Source organism: Thunnus albacares, chromosome 7 (assembly GCF_914725855.1).
Source record: "Thunnus albacares chromosome 7, fThuAlb1.1, whole genome shotgun sequence".
NCBI classification, from domain to species: Eukaryota; Metazoa; Chordata; class Actinopteri; order Scombriformes; family Scombridae; genus Thunnus; species Thunnus albacares.
The window spans coordinates 15,735,260-15,760,215 of NC_058112.1; the positions used below are offsets into that span (position 1 = coordinate 15,735,260).

Genomic DNA, 24,956 nt, shown 5'->3' on the forward strand with positions numbered 1-24,956 from the left:
TTGTTGGGTTTCTTTTTTTATCTCTGAACAGAAATGTCAAACTGAAATCAAGTTTCTGTAAAATGATACAAAACACACTATCACTGATGTAATGAATGCAAGTGGGGAGACAGTGATGTTCAAGTCCTGACACACATACTTCATAAGCCTGTTTGGTGGGGCAACTTCAGAAGATTAACTGTAGCCTATCAATAGTGTTTTACCTGTGTGGTTGTTATTGAGATTATTGACTGGCACTCTTGATTCGTTCAGGGCGCAAATAAGTAATACAGCACTGTAGTAACCTAATAGCATCTACTCTCTTGATAAAATAGTTTCATGTTTACATTGATGGGGTTTTTTTTGTCAGGTTAACAGACCTCTCTTGACAAACAAAGGTGTGTCGAATTGATATTAACACTGGTTGCATTGCATTTAGGTTAGTGCCAGAACACTGCTGGCTCACTGAGACACTAAATGGAACAGAGTCATCATTCATGTTCTCAGTGACACCTGTGCTTTAGCTGCTATAACATGTTATAACTGTGATTGCAGCAGGTACTAATTATTTACCATTACCATATGAAAATGTCAATTAACTGAATCTATCATAATAATTATCATTATTTCAAACCAAAAAGAAATAGCTACTTTGAATAAATAAAACTGGTTTAAATACTTTCTTTGAAAGCATGTAATATTAATACAAATGTCAGACATGTGCCACTGATGAAACTCTTTTAATTCAGTATAATTTACTTCAAATACTGATAGTGGTCATAACCATTACAAAGTGACAAGAACTGATACAATAAGGCCTAAACTATATGATCTCAATAATCCTGGGCAGCTTTCTTTTTGTGCTTTATTTGATACTGCTGTGGGAATTTCCCAATTAAAGTAAGAGATCATGGGTGACATTATTCAGCCATATCGACAATGAAGGGTATAGTGTATTCCGAGTGACGTAATCCAAAGGAGAAGCTTGGAGCTTTTGCTCTTGTGAAGGTCACCTAGGAGAAGAAAAATGTCGGTGAATGAACAAAGCAACATGTTTTTGGCCTTTGTGATGATAAGACATTCTGTAAATTAAGAATATGGTTTGTCACCCGCTCAGGGAAGTGTGCTCCAGGTCCTGGTTTCTTTGTGGTTTCACCGGGTGTGAAGTTGCGGCCCGTCATACTGAACTGGGGAGGTTTTTGCCTGTAAATACAAGGGTCCACAACTTTGTAGGCTGCAGGACCTGGAGTCTGGAGGTGAAACACAAGTATAGAGAAGAGGAGTAAGAGCAACGTGATATTTAGAGTTGTCATTTTTCAAGAAAATTGTTTTTTATGTATATCTACCTTCTTCAAGTCCTCATGGAAGCTCCCGGTTTTGCTGCGGCCACAGAGAGAGTAGGTGGGTGCTGCAGAGGTGACCACAGTTTTGGGTCCCAGCATAGGTGGCAGAGAGTAGGATGCTGGACCTGCAGTGTGAGTGACAGGTGGAGTTTGTATTGTTTGTGCCATGAAACCACAGCTCAAAGAAAGTTGACGCCAAATAGAATATGTTACCCGGCACTTGGCTGTTGACGCTGTCTTTGCTCCTTGCAGATAGAGAATAAGCAGGAGAAGAGCGCAAGACTGCCTTTCCTGAACGCTCTGGGCAATAGTGGCCTGAAACACCAAAGCAAGAAGTTGTGTAAACACGCTGCTGCAGGTAAACTCAAATGACAATAATCTGCATCATGACAAAAATGGCATTTTAATAGCTTTCAGTGGGTAATCTGCATGTTTGAGATCAGCAGGATTTCATCTCTACAGTCATATACTTTTCATGTATAAGGGGTTTTGCTGACCTGGTCCAGGCACCTGGAACATTTTGGGATCCTTTGGACGGCTGTGGAGTGAAAATGCAGGGGTGCCATCTCGGCCTGCTCTGGTGATATTGGAGGGGACGAGGTATCTTGGTCCAGGCGAGGAGTTAGAATTGGCCTGGTCATGACGAGTCCCAAAGCTGAACATTGGTGCTTTGTATTTAGTAGGGTCATGTTGAGTAATACCTTTATGAAGGAAACAGAAGATATCAACAATAATAATAATAATAATAATAATAATGGTGGTGGTGATCAAAAAGGTTTAATTGCCATTTTGGATATACCTGTGAGTCCAGGCAGTGCATACTTGGGTCCTGGGCTGCCATAGAGGGCGGCTATGGGCCCTCTTGGTTTGTGGGGCCTCCAGGTCCCAACCCAAGCTTCAGTTTTTGACATTACCTTCAGAGAGAGAGAGATGGATTTTGACCAAAAGCAAAGTGATAAATTGGATTTAAGATAACATGAACTAACAAGTTGTTCCAATATAAAAACATTAGTATAGAGAACCATTACCTCTTCTATTATTGACAATAAATCACAGTACAGCAGTGAGCATTCCCCACTGGTGTCAGTAATGTAATTGTGGTTGCATATTGTGAAGGAGGTTAGGTTTTCCCTCAGCTTAAATGTTGAAGAACTTTATTTCATCCATATAAAGCTCTACCTTATGAATATCAGGACCATATTAAATCCATGTAAAACTAAATATATGCTAAAGTATTCTAAATCCTCTAATTAGAGTACAGCTACAAGGGGCTCCCGATGAGTGAAAGTGTCTGTATGAAATATTCAGTACTCAGATTTAAGTTTATGACTCATATTGCAACACTGATCAAAAACTGAGGGATTGAACTTGGGCCTGCTGGTGCTTGATTGAGCACTCTAAACTTGTAAATATACTTTCAAATTCTGTGCCACAAATACCTGGAACTCAACTTTACAATAATATTATAGGATACTATGGAAAGGACTTGATTTTGTTGTTACAGATGTTATTTAGGTGTTGTTAAAACATGAAGGTAGTACTCCTTACTTACTGCTTACTGTTTCCCCAACTTTTTGGTGTTATGTGCACTTTTTAAACTTTCTGAAGCATTCTGATCTGATCCTCAATGTGATGTCATCAGGAACAGCCAGTCTCAGTAGAAGTTTTTGAATAATGCTTGATACAAACAGCCAGTGTTCATTTGAGCTGGATGTGGAAATCTAATAAGTTTTATAAAAACTGAAAAAAACTTTGGTGGAAAAATTCTTTAACATGCATAAAAGAAATACAGTACTCATAGCAATACCTTTGTTAAACTCGCTGAGCTCAAAAGCTAAATATTAAAAAAAAAAAAAAAAAAAAAAAAAAAGTTTAGTTTGTCTAGACTGTGATTGTTTTTAAATTCAATTGTCTCACTAAGTTTCCATTTTTATTGCTAATGTAATGCTCTAAAATATTAGCAGATTTATGGATTTTTATTAAGTTTAAGTTTATTTAGTCTCTTTCAGCATAAAAATATAAAGCCAAATGAAACATCCAGGGTAAAAAAAAAAACAAGAAAACATAAGAGAGACACATAAAAACATCTAAAGTGTGGTGGTAACTATAATAAATCAAATTAGTATTAATATTCTTCATCTCTTTTTCTGTGGTTGATTATTTCCTACATTTGGGACACTTGTGAAAGACAGCACTTGCCATTTTAACAAGTTTAAATAAAGTTTACACAAACAGCAGGCTAGTGAATCATACATCATTCTAGCTAGCTTACTGTCCTGTTAACCGATAGCTGTAACACACCAACACAACAGTAAAATGACTGCAGTGGTCATTTATTTATCTAAGGCCATTTAATGAAATACATCCTAGGAAAGTTACTATATGGTAATATAAAGTTTTTAAATTTGTGGATGAGTGAGACCAATATTACACATATGTATTCGTTCACCCAGAAAAGCCTGTAAAAAAATCACAAGATGTCTCCCAAGTGCATACAAACTTATGAAATCTGTAAGTAATTTCAGTTAACATCCATCATAAATTCAGTGACTGTCTTTTAAAAAAGGGTAAATGGTTTTACCTTGTGAAAATCCTAATCCTGATGTGAGTGTCCCTCTATGTCAGTTTTTAGCCCAGAACTCAGCATGTGCACTGAACCCAAACACAGATTGTTTAGTGCTTGTCAACTTCACTATGACAACGTTGCCATAGAGACAGCTCTCTGACAGGCATGCTTTAATATGTGCTGTGTATGGATGTGAGTGTGAACAGTGCAGGTCAGGTGAAGGAATTTGGTAATGGGTTTACATAAAACACATTATGCAGAGCAGATGGTGTAAATCTTTTATTAGATATGAAAACCTACATTCATTTTTTTTAAATTTAATTTGCTAATACTAAGGTAGCTTATTTTAGACATGAAAAAAATGGTTACAACCTAAAATATTTTTTGCAGCACTACAAGCAGGACGAAAAAAAATCTCATATAATATTTAGTTGTGGATCCAAGGTTACATCCATGTTCCAGGGAGTTTTCAGGGATCAGACATCTTAGTCCGCTGTGGACAATATTAATTCTGTACCAACTGTTCATAAAGGGTAATAAATGTTTGAAAATGATAGAAATGCAAATTCTTTACTTCTCAAGAACTCTTTGACCGTTTTATCTTTATATTTTGTTGATACGCATTTTCATGCATTAATTGCTCCTTCTGAGTGGTTTAGTTGGTGAACGTATGAGCGAAACCAAACAAACATAACAATGTAGTGGCAGAAAGGGCAGTTAAAATTTAACCAAAGAGACTCGGCTCAGGCTGAACGAGAGGAGAAGAATCATAGTTTGTTTTACATAGCTCTAGTTAGTCATTTATTTGATATATCTCAAAAGATATAGACAAATTGTTTTTAATCCACATCCATTGTGTACTTTGATATATTTTAAAGGAGAAGAAATATTCAGGTTGTAACAGAAGCCAAATCTTGCTTTGGGGCCAAAAAAGGTAAACTAATGGGCCTTTTTCACAGCAGACACATTAACTTGTCAATTAAGGAAAAGCACAATAACATTGTTAATAACATTAATAATGGCTCCATTCTGTTCAAGTGTCCCATTAAGCTATGACAGTGTGACAGTGAGCCAACACCAGGACCCTGAAACCAAAGTAGCTAAATGGAATTCATCATTGATTTTATTATTCATAGTTTTGCTTTTCCTACATTATTACACCTCTTGAGTTTCACCACAATCAGGTGCCAAAAATTAAATACCACCAATTTTGACAATAAAAATTGCTCTGGCGGTTGTTGTTCTGATATTGACTCTGGTCTTCAAAGTGTAGCATTCATGCTGCAGGCCCTCCTGACATATCTGTAGTCATGGTAGGTTTCTGTCAAACTGGCTTTCAGGATCTTCATTAAAGCTGCAAGGCTTCCCATTTCCTCTTGGGGTCGCTGTTGGGTCAAAGAGAGACAATCATTCAACTCAACATTACATCCTCATATTTATCTTAAGGAGAAGGCACTTCTACATTTTTCTTACCCGTGTAAGTGCTCGCATCAGTCGCTGTAGTATTGCATCCTCTCTGTGTGGACACAGGCTGGTCACTGTGCTCACACAGCTCAGTAGACAATAAATGGTGTGTCTCTGTGGCTGTGATAATGTACAAATTATTTTAAAATCTCTGCCAAGGAGGTTCAGAGTGCAAATGTTTCTTAAGAAGAATACAAATATGATTTATATAGCTGTTACCTTCTTGAGCACACTGAGAGGTTTCCTGTTGTTTGCTCCACAGCTCAACCTTTCTATATCCTCTACACTCAGAACAGGCTCCTGGACGAGGTTGGAGGAAACAGAGAGACAAGTCTGAGATGTTTACCACAGTGTAGAAACTTAAAACTTCAAGGTGTATTTTACATCACAGTCTCGGGACAAATTGGGATCATTGCTGTTTTGGCCTCTTGTCTGCTGCCACTGACCCTTAGCCTCTCCAGCCACGTCCATAACAGACAACTGAGAACTTGAGGATCCGACTCTGTGACCATCAGAGCCCAGCCACCGTCACTACTGTTCAGTTCCTCCTGTTGAAAACACGAGGAGTGACGGCATTAGTTCAGTGGCTTTAGATTTAAAAATCAAACTGTTCTGATGTAAAAACCACTTTCACACCAGAGTTTATCACCTGCAGCAGCGCCGACCTCTGTAGAACAGTTTCTCCTGGAGGACCTTGGTCTGCCATCGCCTTAGCAACGACACGAGCCACTGAGGTCGGACCTGGATTGTGTGGATTTCTGCACAGCTGTTTATGACAGAGATCAAAATGTTTTAAAGCGTTCACACCAAAGCTTTCGTTATCATCTATAGAAGTCATACTTACCTCGAGGTTGGAGCTGTATTTGGGGAGTGCCTTTTTAGCTGTGCTCTTAGACTTCTTAGCACTGTTGTTGCTTGTGCTCATGCCAAATATTGGGATATTGAGTGCGTGAGATTCTTTTTTGGAGCGCCGCTCTGATGAAAATGCTGCAAGGACCGGGCTAACTGGTCTCATATCAGGTCGTATCAGATCCTGTACGCACCAGTTTCGCTCATTTCCAAGTGCTTGGGTAAAGGATGGACTCTCCAGATCCTTCAGGACAGAATGCAACAGAGTGAGAAAAGTCTGGTCTACAGAAGACTTCATGTAATTCTGAATGCATAATGTGAAATTTGACCTCATTTACTTTGATCTTGCTGAGATCAGAGTCGCTGTAGCTGCGTTTGTCCAGCAGCACGTCTCTCTTCCTCTCCAGGAATCCCAGTGGTTCGTCCCAAGAGGACACTGACCCTGAGCTTACCCACGAGCCCTTACGACCCTCCCTCAGCAAGGGCAAGTACTGTTTGGACACCAGGGTCTCCCTCAGAGTCCTGCTTAGGGTCCTCAGTGCTGACCTCTTCTCCAGTTCAGCATATACCTCTGGAGGTGCAGGGAGACCCAGGGCCAAGCAGGAGAGACACATACACAGGAGGTACACCACCTAGTGGGATGGTCAAGAGGAGGTCAGAAGGTGTCTCTGCTGTTCTACAGTGCAGTCAAATATTTTAATGTCACAGATGAGTAGTTTAGTGGTCCAGTTCTGACCTTGGGTATTTCTCTGAGGGTGCGTGCCTCCTGGCCGTGCAGCAGGAGCGCCTGTCGGTTTAGGTAGTGCTGCAGGGTGAAAGGGGCTCCATGCCGCAGGCTGAGGTCTGGGTACTGGACTAGCTGTGTACCAAGCAGGCGAGCGAAGTCAAACACCTGGCTGATCTGTGCTCGGGTTTGGATAGAACGTGGCCGTTTAATCCGCACATAGTGGACAGCCTCACTCGGACTGATACGCAGGGTATAGACTAAGTAACAGGCTATCAGGACACCTGTTGAGCAGCCGGAGCATTAAACCATCAGATGTGCACAAGCTGACACACAGTGCACGCATGAACAGTTGACATGACATAACAGTGATTTAATCCTACCTGTCCTGCCTAGGCCTGCATGGCAGTGCACCGCCACTCTTCCTTCCCTCACAGCAAAGGCCAAAACCTTCACCTCATCAATTATGCCAAGGAGGGAGGTCACACCGAAATCTGGCATCCCAAAGTTGTAAAAGTAAACTGCAAATATATACAAACAGTGTACACATATGCACACATGAATGTGGGTAGGAGGATTCAGATGGATTATCTGTGTTTATAGGTTTTTTGTGATCTATAAAGCCAGTACACAGTATATTATCCAACTTATAATTAGTTGCACAAAACCACAACTGTTTCTCCTAATATTCAGTCACCACAACCTCAAGTGTTTCTATTTATATACACGTCCCTCTCTGTGATTGGTATAGATTTAACAAGGGTAGACTTAATAGTTTTAACATCAGTGAAATGCTGTGTATTCAGTGTGTAAGTATCTCACTGTCATTGTCCATGAAGATCTGTGGAGAGTATGTGAAGCCACTTTCAGAGTCTAGGGGAGGTCCACAGTGAGCATGCTCGCCTGGGATTTGCATGTTAATGATTGATCTGATGTTCAACCTAGGAAAAAGTCACATCATGAAGACAAGGGATGACACTACAGTAGTGCTCAAAAGTAACACGTTACTTCTTTAAAAATCAATTTATGTCCACAATTGGAGGAATTCTAATGAAAAGTGTAATTAAAAAGCACTGATGTAAGATGTCTTGTCCTCATTTTACTCAATTAAAGTTCCAGTACATTTTTGATTAATTTCTTATAGATTTGATTCTCTCTTTAAAAAATTGCTATATTGTCTTTAATTATTTGAAAATTGAATCTGATGTTTTAGAGTAAATTTATTTTTGTACAGCAACTATGTTATTAGTGAAATTGAATTTTTTTTTTTTTTTTACTCATTCCTTGGCAACATACCATTAAACCAATATTCGATCAATACATGTATGCAGGGGCTTGTACAATAAGGGTCCCTGGTAGTTTCATACCTTGTCAGAAGATTCATAATTCCCACAAGAACTCATAAATCATGCAGTTATGAACATTGATACCTTTGAAACTGGTCTATGATGTTGTACTTCTCAATAAGATGAGTGGAGGGTCGTGCCATGGCGATTATGTCATCTGTCACCCTGGGATAGGTAAAAGTTTATAATAAGTAATTTACAACTTACTGTTTTTTTGATACATCACATTAACACAGCAATAGCTGTTAGACTGCAGTCAAAAAAAAATCTCACCAGGAGGAGTAAAGGCCTCGGATAATCTGCTGGTTTGCTTTCCAACACTCTGGACCTTCATAGCGACAGTCTTTTCCTCCACAGGCCAGCAGACAGAGGAGCTTAGGTGGGATAGCCTTCACCAGGTTCTCCCTGGCCTGGGAGTAGGAGGGCTGAGGTACTGCTATGTGTGGGGTCAGGGTCGGCATCATCCTGCACCAGGACCAAACCCCCAAAATCAGCCTGAGCTATTACATTCAAGATGTGAAGGATTATGCCCGGACTGGGCCAGCTGGCAGCCTCATGTCACATTCTTTTCATGCTGAAGTTAATAAAGCACTGCATGCTACTGTATGAAGCCCTTTGACAAAGATTTTTGTAGTGTGTTGTTACTTTTTGCAGTAATTTAGCATATTGTCCAATAGTCTCAATATTAAAATTAAGTCAGTTTCTGCTTCAGTTGTATTTATTCTATATGAACAGCAACAAATAAATAAATTGGTCATGAGTCATAGGGCTGCAGAAGACAATAAACCCATGAACCCAAATAACCAATAAAAGGCTGCAAAACTAACCCATACGATTTAATAATAATAAAAAGTCAATCAAATTCAAGACTTACCTGTCTAGTTATTTTGGACAGTGAAGTCATAAATCCCATTTAATGTATTTTCATAAACAAAGAGTGCAGAATACACGTGCTGCTCAATGCTGTCCCACCCTGCAGATACACACACATAAACCTGTGCGCTGACCCAGCTTCACTAAGCCTGATTAGCTGTCATAAATACATTAGAACAGACATTCACACACCATGGCAAGCCAATTATATAATGCTTATACCTTACAAGCACTGAGTATGGATGTCCTAATTATCAGGCACCAGCAAAGGCTCCATACATGATTTTATTTACATTGTGATGCATTCTTTATCTCACTATTGTTATTAAGCAACAATGGGATTCATGTTTGATCTGAAAGGGGATTGTAATGAACTATGTTGTACGTGTACCCTGGTCACAGATGAAAACACACCAGCACTGTGTCTCCCTCACCCCTTTCACCAACTTGATAAATCTTTCACCTTTAGGACCATGCATGACAGAAAACTGCCACATTTCAAGGACCCATTGATTTGTGCTGTTTGAAATGTTTATTGATTGCTTCAACTCTGCAGGTTTGGCTTTCAGGAAAGATATAGAAGTACTGCGTTATAAATCCTTTTCTTCCTTTTTTTCTTTTTATAGCTTAGCAAATTTGGTCTTTTATGATTGTTTTCCACTCTTCTCTAATTATCTACATCTAACTTTCATGTAGAGGCCATGAATAAACCCTTCTGGACATTTTGCTTCTCCCTGCACCACGTTTGTTATTCTAAAGTACCTTTTGTATGATATTAAGTTGTGCAAATAAACTGTGTAAACCTATAGTGTCTGAATGTCTGCATGCATGTGTGAGCCTGTGACACTGACTTTTTTTTTTATTGTTGTTTTTATCAAATGTAAAGTGTCCTCTAACTTGCCATTTCCTTTGAATTTTCACATTAGTACACATGGCAAACATCAATAAGTAATACTAAAAAACATTCTTGATATCTACTGTATATACTGTTCCTCATGCAACTGTTATAAAAGGGGACTCATTTAAAACATGTAGTAAAATTACAACCATATAGATTAATATGCTGGCATATTCTCTAAACTGATATCATTAGCAGTCAGAACAAAGGTCAACCACAGTGCAAGTCACATGGCCTCAGTGCCTTGCTCAAAGGTAGCACTGAAGGGCATTTTACAGGTATTACTTTCAAATCACCAAGCCACATTACAGCTTATTTACTTTTAATTATTCAAAATAGGCTTGCCTGCCTGCTGCTATTTCCAACATGACAACAGAAGCAGTGCGTTTTGCTGTGCACATCATCATATGTCATCCGGTTAGTAAAGACAAATATGTCAACAAGATGTAAAATGTGGCAGGAAGTGCGGTGGCTTAAATTAAGTAACACCTCAAACCACTGCCACTTACCAAAAACAGGAGGGGGAAAAGATCTGCATGTAAAGACTGTGCTGGTAACAAAACAGTCCACTTCCTCTTATAAGGCTCAGTTCCTGATAGGAGATGCCAGTTAAGTTTTTTAGTTATTATGCAACAAAATCTGAAAATGAATAAAGCATGATCTGATTTGAGCTTCTGTGAAAACAGTGGGCAGAAAATATGTTTAATATTTTTAAGGACTGAAGGGCTAATAAAAGGCCAGGTGAGATGCCAACTGCCTGTCCTGAAACATGAACGGAGTCCAAAACATTTATTTTTTAACATAGGCTTTATTCAGAGATTTTTTTTTTGCAAAATATTTTTAGCACATACATTTTTTCAAGAGTGGCAGCTCCAGAATCTGTAAGCATATGCAGGAATGTAAAATAAGTTGATGGGCAGGTATGTTTTTGTGTTTCAAGAGGGGTAGAATAATTAAGTATATAATACAATATTTGCCATCAAACAGTACAGCAAACTCTGCAATAAGCACTGCCAAAAAAAGGACAAAAAACAACAACAAAAAACATGCAACTTCACTGTGTCGCACTGGCCCAGTGTCAGCACTGAAAAGCTGCTTCCTTCCTTCTTGTAGGTTAAAAAAGACTTTCTGTTAGAATAGATAGAAGAACTGAGCTTTTTTTTTTTTTTTTTTTTAAATCAAATTATTTTTAAGGTGGTTATTGAAAAACAAAGGAAAGGGAGTTAGGAGAACTTCACAAATGTTCAAACAGGATAATCTCCCGGTTGATAATGAAGAAAGTCAAGTTGCAAGGAAGAGTCACACTATACCATGGTTCTGCTGCACCACAGCAAACACTGCAGCATATTCTTATTGCATTATTTTGTCTTTCAAAAGAAAAAAAGTCACTAAAGCATCTGAAGAGGGCGCATGGCCTAGGAATGAGATACAGTAAGGAAGGATTACTCAGATTTGTGTAAAGAGGAACCAGAAGGCACAATGTTCCTTTTTGGATCCATTTAGTAGGAGGCCACGTGGTTGCGCACTATTAACAAAATCTATCTGTGAATTCACTGCAGACCTCATCCATCTCAGCCTACAGGCCTTTACAGAAATGAGCTGGCATGAGATTGAGGACATAGCAGTGAAGAACAAAGGGTCATGTCTGCGAGGGAGTCAAATATCCATGAGGGGTTATGGAGATGAACAGCTTGTGGCAGCCTACAAGTTGCCCTTCACCAAATCTCTAGGGTTATATTATCATATCCCCCAACCCAGGCTCAAATATAAGGCCAACAATTATACGAGTGGTTGATTAGTTCAAATGCTGCCGACACAGGAGCCAAGGTGTGGAAAATGAACTCCCATTATTCTATTCATTTCATTTCCATGAACTTTCCCTAATAGACCATTTGCTCATCTATTTGCTCATCATGCAACTGAATGTGTAATTACAACTTGTTGCCATGTAAGAGTTAGGTAACAAAAAGAGGAAATTAGAGACTATGCCAGATAATACAGTATAGTATTGATAATAAAAGAAAAAATATGAGATATTCAAATTTCCCGAAGATGATTACATTGTCCACCAGCCTTGTCCTTTTTATGAACACTGGTGCTGGAAAACGTTTCTGGATTGAATGTCTGTGCCTTCTCTCCTGTCCTGTGGTGTTCAGTCTCTCTCTCTCTCATCTGTCCAGTCGATCCATTATTAGTTCTTGGACAGCTCTTTGGATAGCCAGTCGAGTCCTTCATACAGCCCAGTGCCCTGGGTGGCACAGGTTGACTCAATGTGCCACTGCGGGGTCAGAGATCATATGGTGGAAGTTAGCAGAAAATGAATACAGCCCTGAGCATGTTTACTGAATCTTTCGATTTGAATGTCACTGCAGGCTTATTCAGATTACTTACAGTTTTGTTGCGGAGGGCGTGTAGGCCGAGTTTGTCTGTGAGTTCGCTGACTGATAAGGCATTGGGCAGGTCCTGTTTGTTAGCAAACACCAGCAAAACAGCGTCTTTCAACTCGTCCTCCAGCAACTAGAGTGACAGAAAACAGAGATTAGGACATCAGCCCCAAGATTTCATGTTAGGACCAACAGACATTAAAACAGACTTAGATTTTTTTGTTGTTGTTTTCATTACATAGATAAACAGTGAGACAATATGACTTGCTAATCTTTAAGGATGTTTCTAAAAATCAAATATATTTCCCAATATGAATTAACTCAAATGGAGTTACAATATGTGCTGCATATATGCAAATAAAGCAAATAAGCAACAGCCAAAAGAAGTCACACTGGCTGCACTTCATTTTCCTAAGCAATAAAGTAAAACAAAAAAAAGAAAAGAAAAGGAAAAAGCAGTTCTTGGCATCCTGGTAGCTTGGGGAGCTAAGACTGTTTAAGTTTCTCATTTCTTCCTGGAAATAAAGTCAAAGATGCCCAAAAATGACAGAAAAATAAATACATGAATAATATATAATAAAACATAAAATCATAATGTTACGTTAAAAGTAATGATATTAAACACTCATTTGTTAAAAAACTCTGTCACAAAAATTGAGTCTGGACAAGAGGCATTTATTTTTCTTTGCTCTACCTAAGGCTATCTTGGAGACTCCCTAAGATGTTGACCACACCTAATGTAATTGAGAGTTGAGGTTCAAGACAGCTGTGAAAAAGCACAAGGCAAGTCTGACGTGAAAACTGTGGGGATTTGTATCATCTGTGTGCTCAGAAGAAGTCGATATGATTACTCAATGCTTTAAGAATTCATGGGTTACCGGTGCAACGCACAAACAAAGAGATCCTGTTCAAACAATTATTAACTCCTTCTCAGTATATTGACAAATTTATGTTACCTTAGGTCATGAACAAATAAATACAGGCTTCAGTTTAACTGTATACAAATCCCTGTGGTGTGAGAGACTGTCATCCACAGTAGGGTTATCACACACAAACACACACAGACACACACACAGACACAGACAGTACAGAAGGAACTTGAAGTGTAGTACTTCTTGCAAAGATTCGGTTTCAGGCCAAATCTGATGACATAATGAGACTCTGCTGTTGTAACCAGCGTAGGAAAGGCATTCCACATTTGAGGAGCCAAGAGGCAGAACAATATTACTTGTTCTAAAGAACTTAACTCAGAGGGCTGTGTTTATTGTGTGTGGGTACAGATAAAGAGGGGTGTGGGTTTGGGATGCTGGAACACACTGTTGAGCATTCTCAGTATTTATATATCTTGACATAACATTTAAATTCATGCCATATTCATGTTTATTTTCCTTCTGTAAAACAAAGCTACACAGCAGTCCTCTGTCTATTTGCATCCACAGCACAGTGTGAAACAGTTATTTGGTTTTTAGAAACGTGTGTCAAATTATAACATTCTCTCCAATTCATCATTGTATAATGCACACCATTAATGCATTACAGTCACTTCGGAGCTGATCGTATTAAATACATACCATCTTTGAGAGCTCTTCTGCAGACTCAGCCACTCTTTCTCTGTCATTACTGTCCACCACAAAGATGAGGCCCTAGAGGGGAAAAAAAAAACAGTGTTGGAGTGGTTAGATTTCACCCTCCCTTAATTAAATGATAATAAGTGAATGAATGTACAGGGACTGAAATGTTATCAATGTATAAATTACAAAGATGTTGAGAAATTGCCAATTATTGGATATAATCTAAGATCCAAAAATTCATAAATGGGTCCTGAGAAGAGCAATAATTATGAAATTTGGATGCAACATTATCCAATTTCCATAGCCAATAATTATAAGGAAGAGGTGCAAAAATGATATTCTTTCATTCATTCGATTAAACTATGGGTTGATAATAAATATAAACTTTGATCGAATGCAATATCTATACAAAAGGAATCAGGCTACATGACCTAAGATAAAGTATATAGTTTTAAATGTGAGCGTAACATCCATCTACTTTAACCAACAGCAGCACTGCAGCCAGAAAAGGAAGAAGGAAATCCTTTGTTGACAAACATGTGCTACAAAGTCCTTGAGTGAAAAGTCATAAATGAAATACATGTAATAAAAAGACGGTAAGTGCCCGCTTTGCTGCTCTTGTAGCCAATACAATTGAGTAGAAACGGCAACTTAGCACTACAGGTTCATTTTTATCAGACCTGCTACACTACTGACATTCTTTATCAGAGCATAAAAGTATTTGGATGAACCAGAACTCATGTCATTGAAATGTGTTGCAACTTTTTATTGCACAACAGTAATAGAGCTATTTAGGAGCAGCATACTACTGCTCCACTACTGACTACTGCAATTATGATACTACAAAAGGGGCTTAGCTTTGCCTAAGTCATATCATGGGACAGTCACACCCATACCTGTGTATTCTGGAAGTAATGTCTCCAGAGGGGTCTGATCTTGTCCTGGCCACCCACATCCCATACAGTGAAACTGATATTTTTAAATTCTACTGTCTCCACATTGAAACCTGTACAGAACAAAAAAGAGGGATATACTTTAACACAAGGCTTATTACACAAAGCACACAACTGACAATCAAAAAGACCACAAATTAATTTAAAGATAACTACAAACAAGAAGATCTTTATCTCTTACCGATGGTTGGGATGGTGGTTACAATTTCACCAAGCTTCAATTTGTACAAGATGGTAGTTTTTCCGGCAGCATCCAGTCCAACTACAAAGAAATAAAGCCTGGTTTAAGTCAACATTGATTTAAAAGGGCAGGATGCAAGTTAAGAGCTATGGATAACAGCATGCTGTAAATTACATAACAGGCGTTTTTCTATCGTCATCAGACAGCAGAGGACACGCAATAACAGAGTTACATGTGACAGCACAAGAATACTCATCTGTGCTAAGCCGTTTTTCAGCTGTTAATATGTGTAGGGAAATATATACAATTATAAAGCTAAAATGAGTCGAGGACACATTAGGTTAATACTTGGCAGTCCGGAAACAAGCCTTAAAATGAACGCAACATAATGACACATGTGCAACGTCATAAGAAGCGAACTGCCCAATAAAAAGTTAACCAAGGTAATTTACAAACAGCCAGAACAAGTTACCCAAAAACAAATTAAAGAAAAATGTTTATGTGAATAGAGTACATTGACATGGAGCAGTTAACTGGTATTTTTGCCAACAAAGTTAAAGTTAGTTAGCTAAAAAGTCTTTACATGGTCAACGGCACAGCCATATTTCATTTAGACACAAGCTACTAAATGTAAAACGTATTAATTGTAGTTGTTTTCGGGGGAAAAGTTGTCGCTGTTCTTGATTCCAGATATCTATTAGCTAACACTTGGTGAAAATACTAGTTTTCTCTTTTTTTTTTTTCAAACGACACTTAATTAACTTAAATAGCTCTTAGTTGTGTTTTAGCTACGCGTCTGTTCCAATGTTTTACTTTTAAAGTTTCATTTTAATTAAGTCTCCTACTAAAACTAGCTAACTAACGTACCGTTACTCATTTAGCTAACATTGAAAAAAGGGTGATGCTCACTAAACTAAAACGTTCACCAAACACCGCTTTCACTCACCCATCAAAATCCTCATTTGTTTTTTGCCAAACAGCCGGCCGAAGATTGACGAGATGGTAAGCCCCATAATTGGTCGAGGACGTTTAAATTTGTAGAAGTACCACTGAGGCAGAAGCAAAGTGTGATAATTTTACTGATTTCCACTCAGGTCTCCTGCCGACTGCCACGTCCGGGCCAACGTGGAATCCACGACGTCATCAGTTTGAATAAACTTTATTAACAAAAACATCTGAATCTGAAACACTTGACTTTTAGAATTAGCCTAATATTTTCATACACGTTTAAGTACCGTATGTCATTGTTTCGACAATAAAGAGGAGACAAGAATTTAATAGGAAAAGACTTTATTTTTATTTTTAAAGGGAAACCATCTTATTTGTATCCTAGTATAGCATGCTGCCGCACTGTGGTGCAATATCCATATCTTGCCGGTGCAAACTGCTGCTCCAGTACTTTATTAGATGCTCTAAATAATTAGATGCTCTAATAATAATTGCTGTAAATAACTGTTGTAAATAATGTAATATCTCTCAGACCTTGCTACTCTCTTTTCATTTTCTTTTTAACTTATGTGTTTTAATTCATTTGTAGTTGATTTTCTTTTCTTTTTAATCTGACTGAATGAACCGCACAGGAATTCCAGTGTCCCTGTGCCTGTGCAAATGGCAATAAAGTCTCTTGAATCTTCAATTGTTTTCATCAATTGTGATGAAATGCGAGACCGATTCCTACCACTAGATGTCCCCGTAACACAGACGTTTAGTAAGCTTGTGCTGTGAACCAGTAGTGAACCGACTAACTTGGTAGCTTGATGTCTACAGGTAAATTCAGAGTCACACTCCACAGTGCTGAGTGAGAGTGTGTATGTGCAGTATATAGCTGTTATCAAGGTGACAGTCAATACATTGCTAAGAAATTCTCACAACAGCAGATAGGAAATATGTAGTATTGCAATGGGGCAAATAAGGGCATCTATATCTGTTAATTTGGTTGGAAATTAGGAATCCCAATAATACAGAGGACATTCCGTGTCAAATTTCCTGTCCACCATAAGAGTGTTAATGAAGGTAAAACGAGGTATTTTCCCATTTCCTCCCGGGGATTCCCATTTCAAAGTGTTGCATTGATTATACCAACCCACCTACAGTAACACACCCTCACATACAGACGTACGCGGGTGGAGTGAAAACAACAACACGTGACGTGTCACGTCACAAGGTGCGGTCTTTTGTGGAGGTGTGTTTTGATAAGAACACACAATCTCATAAAAGGCTGGTATGGAAACGGTATTTAGCTGTGTCCAAACTAAGAGAGTTTTGGATAGACTGATTATTGTTGGGTATTTACCATGAAGCTCAATGATACTCTAAGTGGATATCAGGTAGGCACTATACTCAATACTTTTCTGATCATGAATGGATCAAATGAAAATGAAAACAAGAACAAGCATGAAAACTGACATTGCTGAAAACATGTTTGGATTCTTTTTTTGTTTGTTTGTTTCTCCAGATTGATGTTCTCTCTACGGTCTACTTAGTGTTTCTCACTCCCAGGTAATATGCTTCCTCATACTTTCTCAACACACTTGATGCACCTTAGCAGCTATGTTACTCATGTACACACTGTAGGTTATTTCATAACATCTCTTTTGCAATATAATTATGTCCATTTAAATATGCTTTTGCAACAGAATAATCCTATTCTATAACTTTTCTGATTTTTGAAACAAGGTTTGCCAAACCAGCAGGGCAACATGTGACAAGACGAAGACTTATGTTTCCTTCCACTGTTCTTACATAGAGTTTCTCTTCTATGAATTTCATTGCCACCTGTGTTGCCAGCTGAAATGTAATTTTCAGCACTGCGTTGCAGTTTATTGGATAGAAGCTTTGCAAACTTAAAATGGTAACCTACTGTGAACTCTGTCAACCTCACACTATGTCTTTATTTATGAGTCTCTCTTTTTCTTTCTTTTCCTCGGGACAAATAAAGTAAAACAGTAGGACAAGAAAGGACAAATTGATGAAAGAGAAAATGCGGGAAAACTGGTATCCTTTCTGCCTCCAGTTTCTATAGAGCCGGAAGGAGGGTTAGGATTTTTACAGCAGCTTTTTATGCGGGTGTCACATGAGTCTGAGATAAATTGTCTTTCAGACAAAGAAGCCTATCTCATCATCACACACTCTAATCTCTGCAATAAACCTCTCTTAGCTCAGGTTTAGTGTTGACATGGTGCCAACTTCATGTTAAACATTCATTTTACTGTCAACTTTATACACATGGTGGAGAAATTGACTAAAAGTAATGCAGTGTTGCTATTACTTTGCACCAACTTCTATGATGTTACATAATACTTCACATATTTCTGATTAACTGCAGTGTGATTGGGAGCTTTTCTGTCGTGGTTGTTTCCATAATTAAATGGAGGCATCTGAGAGAACAGGTGAGTCAAGTTGTATGTATTTGTGTGTGGTAGTTCTTGTGTGTGTGGTTTTGGTCGCCTGTATTTTGTGGTTAAATATATATCGTAATATAAATAAATAATATATATTTGATTTTATGTTGTTGTTGGTGTAGCTCTGCACACTTAATATTATAAGTTAAATAATAATAAGTTAAATTTATTATTTAAAAAAAAAAAATCTGTATCACTATTTACACTGACGCAATATCTATTGTGTGTGTGTGTGTGTTTATGTGCAGGTGCAAATCTTAGTGCAGCTTGCCATGGCAGACCTTCTGGCCGCTCTGATCCTGATGTCCACCAGTGCCATGAACAAATTTGGCAATGTCAGTAATGTAGTCATCTGCCAATACAGCCTTCCACTCTCGCTGGTGAGGAACAATAACTTTCACTCTCTTAGACTGAGCTCTTGACCCTGCATTTACAAGATTTTTTTCTAATGGAGGAAGGGGTCATATCAGAAATTTAATATTCAGAAACAAGACAGGAAAGTTAAGAGAGCTGCAGAGAAAGAGTGCGGCTTGGGTAAACATCGACTTGGATTTTGGTACTTCCAAGCTGAAATATCTATAGTTTCCAGGGTTGAAGATCAGATCATCTCACCGTCTTATAACATTACTGCAGTCGTTTGGAACTGTAGCTGAGACATGTCACATAAATCTGGCAGTAAAATAAGTCTAAACCTTGTGTTACTTGTAAAGCAAAGTGGTGAGTTTTGCTGTGTCATGTCCTCAGTTATGCAAACACCACTGTCCCCTCAGACAGAGAGGTGACGCATGTTTCATGTTGTAATGACTTTTAAATGTTAAAAGTGTTAAAAAGTTCATGTAAGTCTAGTGTGAACTGCACCAATTGGGTTTGTTTTTTTGGTTTTTTTTTACAGTGATAAGAGTGAAGGGTAGAACAGATATTGATTTTGACATAAAACAAACAGAGAAAAGAATGCAATGTTGGAAAAACTTTACTCACTCAATTTCTTTTAAAATGCAGATATGGAAAGTATCTTGCATTTTAAAGATTCAATATTTAACTGTTTAAGAGTAAAAATAACTGTGGCAGTTTACAAGTTTGAAAAAAATGGAACACAAAAAGAATAATTTCTTATAATTTTAAATGCAATTTTTGCTTTATATGGATACAGAAACTGTGAGCATGAGTACGTACTGCAATGAAGCTGAGCCATCAACATAGTCACACAAGTTACAGAAGAGCTGTAAGACATTAGTCAACAGCCAAATACTAAAGGGATACAATATGACAACATTATCAATATCCTAATTTACATTTGAAAGATCAGCTACTGTAAACTAGTGCCTCATATTTATAGTATCTACAACTTCACTGCTCCCCACGTGTGAATAAGTAGATACAGTATGTATAGAGGAGAAAGTGAGTCTGAGCACGAGAAAGCAGTTATTCTGACTAATAGGGGTGTAATATGATGATATAGTTGATGCGATGATATAATATGATAGTCAACTCACAGCTTTTCAAACAAAGTTGGAGTCAAACTAAAGACAAACTATGACTGTACATAAGTACTTCTTTATTCCTCCTCAGGTGAAAAAAGGGGAAAAAAACATACTTTCAAGTTTCACCATTCTTACTTTTTGTATAATTTTTCCTAAATGTTTTACTGCGAAATACAAATAATAGACTGTATTAAATGAAAAAAAAAGATTTAACAAAAGGATCTTTATCTACATAAAACTAAACCTAATAATACAAAATCCTCATAAAGACTCATAAAGATTGTTCTCATAAAGATCAAATCAAATGTCTGAACTTAAATGGAATAATGTTGTGACATGTCTCAGTTGGCCACAAAACCAAATTTAAATTTCTTCAAACAGATTTAAGATTTATGGAATAAGAATGAACATTTGCTTGCAGCTCACAGGGTGACATGTAATCGTGTCTTATATGGTGTTTAATGATTGTAAACACAAATTTTGGTGACAGATTTTAGTCCATCTTGCAGCTTCACGATGATTTTTTGTTACCCCGATTTACTTCCTTGATCTATTTTTCCACTCTATTACAGACATTTTATTTTATTTCATCTCTGCTGGTGGTGGTTTATGCTTGGAAGTCCAAGAATGCAATCCAAGGATGGAGAGCAAGACCTGCAGGGGATGAGGGAGGACAGGTTAGGCATCACATCCATCTTAGTATCATTTGTAGATTATAATTTGTCAGGACTTATTCAATAATAACCTCTTTCTCTCTTTATATTTGGTTTACAGAGTCAGTGTCGAAGGAAAATTGTAGCTATACCGGTGTACACCATTGTGTGGTGAGTTTGTTACCCACCTCTTTTTGAATACTGCAACTCATCTATTTAACTACATTTCCAGACTCAATAGATGGCAAACACAATTTAATTCTGTCTCTGTCTAATTTCACAGGTTGATCCCCATTGCAGTATACTTAGCATATGTGCTCACTCACTTTATAACGACTGCTGAGTTGACGACAAATGCTGACAGATTACTAAGTGAGGCTATCAGTGATGAAAGCAAATACTGCACCAGGTCAGCACACAAACTTCATGATTAACTTCTTTCATAGTCACTGCTTTCAAAGAAGTTACAGTAGTCAAGTTGGACTGTTCACATGTGTTGTTTGACCCTTTTGATGTTTCTTTTTCTCAGTTGTATTTTGTTCTTGCATGTCTGGTGGGATTCCTGCTCTGATGCTGTGAGTATAAAACTCTTTTATGATGCACTTATATACACTTGCTTTTATCAAGACTGTGCTATTGTTTGTTTGTTTTTTACTGCACTGTACTTTGATTGGTGCTGTATTTTATCATTAAAAAAAATGCAAGGTAGCTTCAGCTAATGAGCAATGTGCATTAGTGGTAACCTGTTTTGTTTTCTTTTCTTCCCAGGAGAAAATCCATGACATTTTCATCAAAGTTTGTGTTTTCTTTGTCGTGATAGCTGTGATGCTGTCTTGCTCTGTAAGTCATAAGAAATCAAAATTTATTTAGAGGATTTTGGACATTTCTCATTTACAGTTTAGTCTGGTAAATTTGCTTTAAACATCCGTGTAACTACAGTTTTCATTTGTAGCTATTTGACAGTGCTATCTACAGTCTTGGATATTATATTTACACGTGTGTAAGCAGACTGTGATCATTGATCTTTTTCTCATTGCAGTTAGTTTACTACAAGGTTCGTAAATGGTATGAACTACATGAGCAGGAGGGTCTTTTTCCTGTGGAGAGAGATGGACGTTCAAGAAGAAGAGTCACAAGAGTGTTTTCCACAACAAGAAATATGATGATAGTCATCTTATTCTGTTGGACACCAGGTACACACAGACACACACACACAGACACACACACACACACACAGACACACACACACACACACGCACGCACACACACACACACACTCTTAAGTTAATCAGATGGATCTCCAATGTCTTTCAGTTCTTGTCCTCATTCTGCTGTCTGCCCTGATGAAGTGGACAAATGTAGACCAGAGCAGCCTATTTGGTCTTTATGTGATACAAGTAAGTTCAAGAAGAACAACACCTGATTTCAAATTATAGAGGAATTAAAGGAGACAATTAAAATCTCATCATCTGAGCTGCAAATCATAGCATGATTGTTGTTTATTTCAGGCTGTCAACATGTCCCTGCAAGGCTTCCTGAACAGTATGGTTTACGCCTGGAGACGGCCAAACTTTACTGAGGCCGTTCTTGGGGAGACCACACCTCTGCTTGCATATGACCGCCTGGCCTTCTTTGAGGAATCACTGAGTGTCCCTTCTTGATTGGTGACCCTATATACATAGAGAGACTGGCCCGAAAAAGACTGCCTGTACACTTAATGACTTCATTTGCAGACTTAAGTTGAAAAGAAAGTGAGCAAAAAGATGAAGGACACACAAAGACTCTTCACACAAGCAACAATTGATGCAGTGTTTTTCATTGCAGTTGGTGATTTTGTCATGTATTAAACAAGTTCATAGTTGCGTATAGTAGCATTTTTTTGTCCAAATTTGGGCAAAAAGGAATCCCGGATAAATCGCAGAATTGTGTTGTATTTATACATGTGCTATGAATATATTGTTCAATAAAGATTTAAAAGATGTCATGAGAATTATCTTATGGAATTACTTTGGTGTTTGATTTTATTATGTGTTGTCACATTTATTTATACTGTTCAGTAAGGTGCTTTTCCAAAAACTGATTTATTACTGACTTGTTATTCAACTGTCGCTCAGTGCTCTGTAGTTCAATGCAAAAATGATGGAAAACCTGTCAGGGTTGCATACCTGCTGTGCTGTCATTTCATAAACATGTGTCACCTGTGATAACACAGAGTTCAGTCTCAGGAGCATTTATATCTTGGAACAGTAAGGAATGCTGACTTATTGCGAGCTTGAAAAGGTACACAACGTCTGCTTTGACATGTCTGTGTGCAACCACTATTGTTAAAGTATCTCATAAAAATAATGTGTGATTGTGCAACTGAGGTCACACATGAGGTATATCTGATATGTATATCTGTACTGTTTATATGGCCATACACACACACACGAGCACAAAGATCAGCACCCTCCCAGGTACTGTATTTCAAACTCTATAATCATCTTTAAGCATGTGTGTCTTTCTCTGTTGTTCAGCTCTGTTATTGGTTGACAGACTGCAGGCCGACCACTTAATCCTTATGTAAGCAATCACCTGACTCACTCAAATCTATTGTACTGTGAAGTAAACTTCACTTGTTCGTTCACTTGTGGCTATAGGGAGCACAGTTCCTTTTCCTAAAGGCCATGCTGTCACCTGCATGCATAACAGAAACATAATGCTTGTTCAGTAACAAGTTGAATGAGACAGGAGTAACAGCAAAAGACAGATTTGAGATACAGTGTTGCTTGAAAGTTTGTGAACACTTTAGAATTTGTTCTATTTCTGCATAAATATGACCTAAAACATGATCAGATTTTTACACAAGTCCTAAAGCTAGATAGAGGGAATCAAATTAAACAAATGAGACAAAAACATTAAAGTTATTAATTTATTTATTGAGGAAATTTATCCAATCTTACATATTGGAATATATTACATATATTGAAACACCCTAAATTAATAAACAAACAAGTGTAATGTTTTTGTCTCATTTGTTTTACTGATGTCTTTTTATCTAGTTTTAGGACTTGCATGGAATTCTGACCATGTTTTAGGTCATATTTATGCAGAAATAGAGCAAATTCTAAAGGGTTCACAAACTTTCAAGTAGCACTGTATGTCTGAAAAAAAAGTTCTTTGCTGTTTAGAAATTATTTTTGTTCCATCCTGCACAGCTGTACAATGAATTGAACTTTTATCACAGATTGTGAGAAATCATTGATTCACTTTGCTGTAATAAAAAGCCAAACAGCCTACATCACCTGCACCTATTGACCTAATTTCAACTTCCTTGTAGCATTCCATTATCAGATATGCCTGCGATAACCTGCCTATTCATGTATATCATGTGGTATAAATAATGACTGATAATGATAATAATGAGTGTACCACAGTGTTGCTGAAAAAGCAACCACACTCAGCAAGTATACAGCACCTGGGAAAGACACAGATGTGATGAATCTTGTTGATTACATACGGAAGCATTTGGGCAGCACAGTGCAAGCCATTGTGAGTGGCCCATTCAAACTTTATCAGTTGTTTAGTCACGTTTATAATCTTTTGCAGGAAATACTCATCTAATTTATTGTTCTTTTATTGTGTTGTCTATCCTTGAGCATATCAGACTATACTAAACCAAGTGCATGACAGGGCTCACTGGCATGAACAGCACCCATACTGCAGCGACAGCACTGCATGTTCACGTGTTTGTCTGTATGCACGCATAGTTGCTCCATTAATTTATCTGCCCAGTGACTTTTCTGAATATGATTAATGAACCCAAGAGATTTGCTGATTAAACTTTAAGGCTGTGGCTTAAAAACAACTGGATATCAAAATGTGTTGTGCGCCACAGCTTCAAGGTTTAAGTAGTTTTGGCACACTGAACACAAATATGTGCCCATGTGAGACAAGAAAGTTCCTACATGTGGAGGAATTTTAAAGACACTTGTTTTCTGATTACAGGAATGGACAACTTTCACATAAGCACATTTTCCAATCTTCATCAACATATCATTTGTGGTCCTATATTGAGAGTAAAAACTTATTACTAAACATTGTACAGTTCAACCCTTGTTTGAAGGTCATTACCAGCACTTACATTGTTACATTTCTAATTATTATTTCTTGTCTAAATATTGGCCTTGCATATCAACAACATATAATCCAAAATTTGTTCCGTCCTATTCATCCAGTTGTTTGACATCTATTAGCTCATATTATATTAAATCTGTGTATAAAGGCAAAAAGAAAATGAAGGAATTGATA

The 24,956-nt window shown here is 37.7% G+C and overlaps 4 protein-coding genes across 7 annotated transcripts; 1 reads left to right on the forward strand and 3 right to left on the reverse strand.

Moving 5' to 3' along the window:
* Positions 1-702: 702 nt before the first annotated feature.
* Positions 703-4,006, reverse strand: odf3b (outer dense fiber of sperm tails 3B). The gene is made up of 7 exons (XM_044356777.1): positions 3,904-4,006; positions 2,122-2,236; positions 1,820-2,023; positions 1,536-1,637; positions 1,326-1,447; positions 1,089-1,229; positions 703-992 (listed from the first exon to the last, which is right to left on the reverse strand). Exons 2-7 carry the CDS (start codon positions 2,231-2,233, stop codon positions 900-902), a joined length of 774 nt encoding a protein of 257 aa, XP_044212712.1. The 5' UTR covers positions 2,234-2,236; positions 3,904-4,006; the 3' UTR covers positions 703-899.
* Positions 4,007-4,152: 146 nt separating this feature from the next.
* zgc:77752 (uncharacterized protein LOC393862 homolog) lies at positions 4,153-10,736 on the reverse strand. 3 transcript variants are annotated; one of them, XM_044356775.1, is made up of 13 exons: positions 9,146-10,736; positions 8,545-8,736; positions 8,356-8,436; positions 7,748-7,866; positions 7,309-7,446; positions 6,938-7,209; positions 6,540-6,833; positions 6,197-6,445; positions 6,002-6,118; positions 5,799-5,900; positions 5,572-5,652; positions 5,362-5,472; positions 4,153-5,273 (listed from the first exon to the last, which is right to left on the reverse strand). In XM_044356775.1, the coding sequence occupies exons 2-13, from the start codon at positions 8,733-8,735 to the stop codon at positions 5,151-5,153; spliced, it is 1,878 nt and encodes a 625-aa protein (XP_044212710.1). In that variant the 5' UTR covers position 8,736; positions 9,146-10,736; the 3' UTR covers positions 4,153-5,150. The 3 variants fall into 3 exon arrangements, with proteins under 3 accessions (XP_044212710.1, XP_044212708.1, XP_044212709.1); XM_044356773.1 differs by having other exon boundaries at positions 6,002-6,445; XM_044356774.1 differs by lacking the exon at positions 9,146-10,736 and having other exon boundaries at positions 6,002-6,445; positions 8,545-9,128.
* A 94-nt stretch (positions 10,737-10,830) lies between these two features.
* On the reverse strand, positions 10,831-16,273 carry LOC122985828 (ADP-ribosylation factor 4-like). Its single transcript, XM_044356778.1, has 6 exons — positions 16,078-16,273; positions 15,132-15,212; positions 14,894-15,003; positions 13,998-14,069; positions 12,434-12,559; positions 10,831-12,320 (listed from the first exon to the last, which is right to left on the reverse strand). Exons 1-6 carry the CDS (start codon positions 16,142-16,144, stop codon positions 12,234-12,236), a joined length of 543 nt encoding a protein of 180 aa, XP_044212713.1. The 5' UTR covers positions 16,145-16,273; the 3' UTR covers positions 10,831-12,233.
* A 605-nt stretch (positions 16,274-16,878) lies between these two features.
* Positions 16,879-22,650, forward strand: si:dkey-30c15.2 (uncharacterized protein LOC558938 homolog). Of its 2 annotated transcripts, none has more exons than XM_044356880.1 (12): positions 16,879-16,898; positions 17,587-17,630; positions 18,457-18,520; positions 18,781-18,912; positions 20,586-20,690; positions 20,788-20,837; positions 20,950-21,075; positions 21,196-21,241; positions 21,435-21,506; positions 21,706-21,859; positions 21,981-22,063; positions 22,175-22,650. In XM_044356880.1, the coding sequence occupies exons 4-12, from the start codon at positions 18,805-18,807 to the stop codon at positions 22,325-22,327; spliced, it is 897 nt and encodes a 298-aa protein (XP_044212815.1). In that variant the 5' UTR covers positions 16,879-16,898; positions 17,587-17,630; positions 18,457-18,520; positions 18,781-18,804; the 3' UTR covers positions 22,328-22,650. The 2 variants fall into 2 exon arrangements, with proteins under 2 accessions (XP_044212815.1, XP_044212814.1); XM_044356879.1 differs by lacking the exon at positions 16,879-16,898 and adding an exon at positions 16,922-17,458.
* Positions 22,651-24,956: the final 2,306 nt, after the last annotated feature.